The sequence below is a fragment of the Aotus nancymaae genome, unplaced genomic scaffold (assembly GCF_030222135.1).
Source record: "Aotus nancymaae isolate 86718 unplaced genomic scaffold, 86718_ANA_hifiasm-v0.15.2.pri h1tg000021l, whole genome shotgun sequence".
Classification (NCBI taxonomy): domain Eukaryota; kingdom Metazoa; phylum Chordata; class Mammalia; order Primates; family Aotidae; genus Aotus; species Aotus nancymaae.
This window is the reverse complement of record NW_026988433.1, coordinates 12,590,834-12,598,510: the sequence shown is the minus strand read 5'-3', so window position 1 is coordinate 12,598,510 and position 7,677 is coordinate 12,590,834. Positions and strand designations below refer to the sequence as shown.

At 47.5% G+C, this 7,677-nt stretch overlaps 1 protein-coding gene across 1 annotated transcript; it reads right to left on the bottom strand.

Annotated features, from left to right (window-relative positions):
* Positions 1–3,285: 3,285 nt before the first annotated feature.
* On the bottom strand, positions 3,286–6,897 carry LOC135276221 (galectin-1-like). Its single transcript, XM_064379483.1, has one exon. The coding sequence runs from the start codon at positions 4,612–4,614 to the stop codon at positions 4,207–4,209; it is 408 nt and encodes a 135-aa protein (XP_064235553.1). The 5' UTR covers positions 4,615–6,897; the 3' UTR covers positions 3,286–4,206.
* Positions 6,898–7,677: the final 780 nt, after the last annotated feature.

The following is a 7,677-nucleotide window of genomic DNA, read 5'->3' as shown; positions in this document are numbered from 1 at the left end:
ATAAAATATTTTTTTTTCTGAGATAGAGTTTCGCTCTTGTTGCCCAGGCTGGAGTGCAATGGCGCGATCTCGGCTCACCGCAACCTCCGCCTCCTGGGTTCAGGCAATTCTCCTGCCTCAGCCTCCCGAGTAGCTGGGATTACAGGCACGCGCCACCATGCCCAGCTAATTTTTTGTATTTTTAGTAGAGACAGGGTTTCACCATGTTGACCAGGATGGTCTCGATCTCTTGACCTCGTGATCCACCCGCCTCGGCCTCCCAAAGTGCTGGGATTACAGGCGTGAGCCACCGCGCCCGGCCTTTTTTTGTATTTTTAGTAGAGATGGGGTTTCACCATGTTGGCCAGGCTGGTCTTGAACTCCTGACCTCAGGTGATCCGCCCACCTCAGCCTCCCAAAGTGGGGGGATGACAGGCGTGAGCCACCACACCCAGCCATTTTTTTTTTAAACAGAGACAGGGTCTCACTACATTGCCCAGGCTGGTCTCAAACTCCTGAGCTCAAGTGATCCTCCTGCTTCAGCCTCCCAAAGTGCTAGTATTACAGGCATTAAGCCACCATGCCTGGCCTGAAAAATAAAAAGGCAATTACAGGCTGGGCGCATGCCTGTAATCCCAGCACTTAGGGAGGCTGAGATGGGCAGATCACCTGAGGTCAGGAGTTCAAGACCAGCCTGGCCAAACCATGTCTCTTTTCTTTTGTTTGGGAGAGTTTTGCTCTGTTGCCCAGGCTGGAGTTTAATGGCACAATCCTGCTCTCTGCAACATCCACATCCCGAATTCAAGCGATTCTCCTGCCTCAGCCTCCCGAGTAGCTGGTATTACAGGCGCCAGCCACCACGACCAGCTGATTTTTGTATTTTTAGTAGAGATGGGATTTCACCATGTTGGCCAGGCTGGTCTTGAACTGCCAACCTCAAGTGATCCACCCACCTCGGCCTCCCAAAGTGCTGGAATTATAGGTGTGAGCCACTGCGCCCAGCTGCGAAACTGTATCTCTACTAAAAATACAAAAATTAAGGCCAGGCACAGTGGCTCATACCTGTAATTAATCACAGCACTGTGGGAGGCCGAGGCAGCCAGATCACCTGACGTTGGGAGTTCGACACCAGCCTGACCAACATGGAGAAACACCATCTCTACTAAAAATACAAAATTAGCTGGGTGTGGTGGCACATGCCTGTAATCCCGGCTAATCAGGAGGCTGAGGCAGAAGAACAGCTTGAACCCAGGAGGTGGAAGTTGCAGTGAGCCAAGATTGTGCCACTGTACTCCAGACTGGGCAACAAGAGCAGAAAAAAAAATTAGCTGGGCATGGTGGCATGCACCTGTAGTCCCAGGTACTTTGGATGCTAAGGCAGGAGAATTGCTTGAACCTGGGAGGCAGAGGTTGCAGAGTCTGGAGATCACGCCACTGCACAGCAGCCTGGGTGATGGAGCAAGACTCCGTCTAAAAAATTATAGCAATAAAGTAAAAAAAAAAAATTTTTTAATTTAAACAGGCAATTATAACAAAATGAGATATGTGCTATAAGAAATTCAGGCTGCTCCTGTAGCTCTTAACTCAGGCTGGAGGGGACTGTTCAGGGAAGACTTCCTGGAGGGAGTGGCTTCTAAACTGAGACCCGAAGGACCAGATGGTGCTAGGCAGGTAAATGAGAGAAGAAGAAAAGCATTCCAGACAGAAGGAAAGCACTGCAAAGAAAGCTGGGAGGACAGAGGCGAGCTTGAGGCTTTCAGGAAGCTAAATAGTTCAGCACAGTTAGAGCACGGGGTGGAGGTGAGGGCTGTTCTTCCTTGCACTAGAGCCACAAGCTACTTACAGTGAGATGCCCTAATGTAAATCAGAGCCTGGCTGGGTTAGATTACACATGTCAGTCCTAAGTATTTCAGATGCTCAGTGGCAATCGGTATGAGTTGCCTTTATCATACAAATGTTTATTGTATATCCCTGAATAGGATGATTGTAAAGGGGTGGCATGACCAGTCCGAGGGCAGGGGCCCTGAGGGGAGTATGGTCTCACAGTGCCCAAAGGAGAGCTGTGAATAGCAAAAGGGTACTTGTTTGGAAGGCAGAGGAAGAGCAGAATGGGACAAAGCAAAACTATTATCATCCCTCCTCATGTGAGGAAGATGGGCCTCAGCGGGAGCGGGATTCAAAATGTGAGGATGTTTATTAATACCTATGATTTCCCCCCAAAATTAGAGGTTGGTCTCAAACTCCCAACCTCAGGTGATCTGGCCGTCTCAATCTGCACCTAGAGGGGGCTGGTTAAGCAGGAAATGTGCAGTTCTAGTTCTGAATACTAAGCAGACATTAGAAAAACCAAATCCATATGCGCACATATGAAAAGATCTCCAAGATATTGACATCTACAGTGTGTACTGTGCTAGATGCTAGGGACACAGCAGAGGGGATGGAGTGTCTGCCCCCTGGAGACAGCACCATCTCCACACACTTACCTTGGCCTTCAGGATGTGCCTGCAGCAGCTTCTCCTCCTCTCCCGCTACTCCTGGCAGCTTCTCTAGCATCTGCAGTCTGGAAGCCTGTGCCGCTTTCTTTTCTCCAGGTCTTTGCATGGGCTGCCTCCTCTCCTTGGACACTGTTTCGCTCCATCCACCTCTGCCTCCAGTCTTTGCCCCACCAAGCCTTCCTCGGCCTTCAGGTCCTTGTTAGTAAGGTGCCCAGACCTGTGTGAACCAATCTAGAACTTTCCTTTGAGTTTATACCTCTGAAAGGCCTCGTTGTCTCCCATTACTTCTTTTGTTCCTCCTCAAAGCATTTTTCTCTAGAAACATTCTAGAATCATTTTGTCAAGTTCTGTATGGCATCCTGTAGTATTTTCATTGGAATCGTGTTACATCTCTAAATTTACATGGGAATTTAAAAAATTTTTCTCTGTTTGGCCTTCCCATCCAGAAGCTTATCACTTTTCATCTATTCACATATTTTTAAATTTCTTTTTTCCTATTTGTAGTTTATGATTCTTATATTTTTTGAAATCTGTATATGTAACACTGTGCTAATACCCAGTGACTTCCTGTGATGTCTTGTCTTTGACAGTATTTCTGACACCGAATGTGTGGTCTTTTTCTCTGACACCAGATACGTGTTATTTTTCCACATCAATTATTCAATTCTCTGATATCAACTGGGCCTCTGAAAATTTGATTCAGGCCGGGCGTGGTGGCTCATGCCTGTAATCCAAGCACTTTGGAGGCCAAGGCAGGCGGATCACCTGAGGTTGGGAGTTCAGGACCAGCCTGACCAACATGGTGAAACCCCGTCTTGAAAAAAAAAAAAGAAAGAAAATTTGATTTAGTTCTGACACTAACTACCCAGAGTTAGCACAGACCCCGAACGAAGGTTAAGAACTGAATCCCGCAAGACCGCCCCCACTTCAGATGCCTGCACAAACGAGGTACCCCAGCCACCCGCATTTTTGTTGGGCCAACTACAAATTCAGAGGTTCTCACACCCCCTTCAGGTTCAGTAATTTACTAGAGTGACTCACAGAACTCAGGACATTACCTTTTTTACATTTTCCAGTTTATTATAAAGGATACTAATAAACAAATTTCCACCATAAGAGCAGCAAAAAAAAAAAAAAAAAGAAGAAGAAGAAGAAGAAAATAAAAGGATACAACTCAGGATCAGCCAAATGGAAGCGATGCATAGGGCAAGGCATGGGGCAGGGCACAGTGGGAGGAGGTGGGAACAGAGCTTCCGTGTCCTTTCCAGGTGCACCTCCTTCCCAACACATCAATGTGTTCATCATTCCAGACTCTCTGAACCTCCTGTTCAAGAGTGTTTGGAACTCAGTCTCTAGCTCCACTCCCCTGCCTGGAGGTTGGGGGACAGAGCTGAAAGTTCCCATCTCTAATAATGTGGATGGTCTTTCTGGTGAACTCCCATATGCATGTTAATAAAATAAATGATTTTCTCTTTTCTTCTTTTTGTTTGTTTTAGAGACAGGGGTGTTGCTCTGTTGCCCAGGAGGCAGTACAGTGGCATGATCCTAGCTTATTGCAGCCTCGACCTCCTGGACTCAAGTGATCCTCCTGCCCCAGCCTCCCAAAGTGTTGGGATTACAGGTGTGAGCCACCATGCCTGGCCTTTTCTTGTTAATATATCTTTTCTCTGTTTTTTTTTTTTTTTTTCAGAGGGAGCAGAGGCCTTTATTGGGGGCCATGGGCTGGCTGGTTTCAGTCAAAGGCCACACACTTGATCTTGAAGTCACTGTCAGCTGCCATGTAGTTGATGGCCTCCAGGTTGAGGTGGTTGGGGAACTTGAATTCATATCCATCTGGCAGCTTGATGGTCAGGTCTGCCTGGTCGAAGCTGATACACACCTCTGCGACACTCCCAGGCTGGAAGGGAAGGGCAGCCTCCCGCTGCTCGGCCCCCCAGGCGCCGCCGTCCTCGCTGTTGCACACGATGGTGTTGGCGTCCCCGTGGGCGTTGAAGCGAGGGTTGAAGTGTAGGCACAAGTTGTTGCTGTCTTTGCCCAGGTTCAGCACGAAGCTCTTGGCGTCAGGGGCCACCTCACCCCGCACTCGGAGGCACTCCCCAGGTTTGAGATTCAGGTTGCTGGCCTCGAGACCACAAGCCATGATTGAGGGCAGGAGGATGTTCGCAGGACAGGCGCACCAGCTATCTGAAGGCTCCACCGGAGAGAGAATCTTTTCTCTGTTTAATTCACAGGCCCCCAAAGACTACACCTGAGGGTAGGTAAAAAGTGCTTCCTCCCAGACACTGTCCACAAACTGATTCTAAAATTTACACAGAAGCCATGGCACTGTGTTGTACACCTGTAGTCCCAGTTGCACACTCGGGAGCTACTTGGGAGGCTGAGGCAGGAAGATCAGTGGAGGCCAGGATTTTGAGGCTATCATATACCACGATCATGCCTATGAGTAGCCAGTGCACTCCAGCCTGGGCAACAGAGAAAGGCAAAGGTACTAGATTCACCAAAACAATTCTGGAAAAAAAAATAGAGGACTCACATACTCACATTACCCAACTTCAAGACTCACTATAAAGTTACAGTATTGAAAAAAAAAAAAAGTTACAGTATTCAGCCTGGAAAATAGAGCAAGCCTCATCTCTTAAAGCTGCTCACTGCAACTTCTGCCTCCTAGATTCAAGCGATTCTCGTGCCTCAGCCTCCCAAGTAGCTGGGATTACAGGCACCCGCCACCACGCCTGGCTAATGTTTTTTTCTATTTTCAGTAGAGACAGGGTTTCACCATGTTGGCCAGCTGGTCTCCAACTCCTGGCCTCAGGTGATCCACCTACCTCAGCCGCCCAAAGTGCTGGGATTATAGGCGTGAGCCACCATGCCCAACCTTACTTGAGTTTTTTAATTTATCTTTTGTTTGACTGGAATTTTAAAAAGCTTGCTATGGTCACTTGGTGAAGAATAGTCTGTAGCCCAGCAAAGGTGGACACAGAAAGACCCATTGGATGCTACTGCAATTGTCTATATGGAAAACAACAGTAGCTTGAACTAAAATGAGAAGAGTGGCCAGGCGAGGTGGCTCATGCCTGTAATCCTAGCACTTTGGGAGGCTGAGGCAGGTGGATCACTTGAGGTCAGGAGTTTGAGACCAGCCTGGCCAACATGGCAAACTCTGTCTTTACTAAAAATAAAAATATTAGCTGAGTGTGGTGATACATGCCTGTAATACCAACTACTCGGGAGGCCAAGGCAGGAGAATTGCTTGAACCTGGGAGGCGGAGGTTGCAGTGAGCTGAGATTGTGCCACTGTACTCCAGCCTCGATGACAGAGCGAAACTCTTGTTTCAAAAAACAGATCAGCAAGAAAAGACAAACAAAAAAAAGACCAGCAGAGTGAAGGTAGTGAGATATGTTTTCAAGATTAAGCTTAAAGAATTTGTTGGCCGGGTGCGGTGGCTCACACCTGTAATCCCAGCACTTTGGGAGGCCTAGATGGGCGGATCATGAGGTCAGGAGTTCGAGACCAGCCTGGCCAACATGGTGAAACTCCGTCTGTAAATTAAAAAAAAAAAAAAAAAAAAAAAAGAATTTGTTGATGGATTAGATGTGAGGTGTAAGGAATATACACAAGTCAAGGAAAACTTCTAGATCTTTCTCCTGAGCACCTGGAAAAATGCAGTGGCTATTTATAGTGATGAGGAAGCCTGCAGGATAGGCAGGCAGGTTTGGGAGTAAAGCAGGTCTGTCGTGGATGTGTTAGGTTTGAGACAGGTGCCTGTTAGACATCCTAGAGCTATTTCAAGTAGGACTTAGAGATATGGGATGGGCATTCAGGGGCAAAGTTTGGGGTGAAAATACAAATTTGGGAGTTGTGAGCACAGAGATGGTATTTAAAGCCATGAAAATGGAGACTCCCAAAGGAGTTTAAATAGAGAAGTGGCCCAATAGAGAAGGCCTGGGTCACTCCTTCCTTCAGACATCAGGGAGAAAAAGAGAAACAGAGGAGCCTGAGGTGGAGCAGCCAATGAGACGGGAGGAGAGCTGAGAGAGTGTGGGGTCCTGGAAGCCAAGGGAGGACTCAGAGGAAGAGAGCAACTGTGACAAGTATGGCCATGAAGGCACTGAGAATTGGCCACTGCGTTTAGCAGCATGGTGGTCACCGGTGACCTTGGTGAGCTGTCTCGGTGCAGTCGATTAAAGAGAGAATGGGAGGCAAGGAATCCGAGACAGAGAGTACAGACGACTCTTGGAGGAGAGCCAAGATGGGGTGGTCGCTAGAGGAGAATGTGTAGGCAAGGGAAGCATTTTTAAAAGAATATTACAGCATGTTTGCATGCTGATGAATAATCCAGCAGACAGGGAAAAGCAATGATGCAGGAGAGGGAGAAGAGACCATCATAGGAATGAGAGGAGAGGGCCTCAGATAGGAGCATGAACGGTTCACACAGGGTAATGGCAAGGGAGGCAGAATGTGTGTATACAGATGTGGGTGGGCGGGTGGGGACAGGTGGTGGAAACGTATGGAAGTTTATGAAAAGAATAAAGTAGATTTATATATCATGACAGGGAAAACTCAGAATCATTCCATTTTGGTAAAAAGGAAAAAAGCCTGTTATATGCAGGGGAAAAAAATCAAATTTTAACATTACCTTTGAGTTGTAAGAGCACAAATCTTACAAAGGAACTGTCTTTTTCAGATTCTAAATTTCTACAGTGTTTCACTTTCATACAATGAGTTCCTATTACTTCTGAAAGTAGAATTTAAAAGATTATTTTTATCTTTGAAAGATACTCATCAGAACAAAGCACTGTTACAATACTGAAAAACTGGAGGCCAGACGTCGAGGCTCACGCCTTTAATCCCAGCACTTTTGGAGGCCAAGACGGGAGGATCACCTCAGGTTGGGAGTTTGAGACCAGCCTGACCAACCTGGAGAAACCCCGTCTCTACTAAAAATAAAAAATTAGCTGGGCATCGTGGCGCACACCTGTAATCCCAGCTACTCAGGAGGCTGAGGCAGGAGAATCACTTGAACCCGGGAGGCGGAGGTTGCAGTGAACAGAGATCAAACCACTACACGCCATCTGGAGTGCAGTGGCGTGACCTCGGCTCACTGCAACCTCCGACTCCCAGGTTCAAGCAATTCTCCTGCCTCAGCCTCCCGAGTAGCTGGGACTACAGGAACGCGCCACCACGCCCATCTACTTTTTTTGT

Excerpts from the sequence above, each read along its gene's own strand:
- LOC135276221 (XM_064379483.1), bottom strand. The coding sequence starts at position 4,614 with ATGGCTTGTGGTCTCGAGGCCAGCAACCTGAATCTCAAACCTGGGGAG.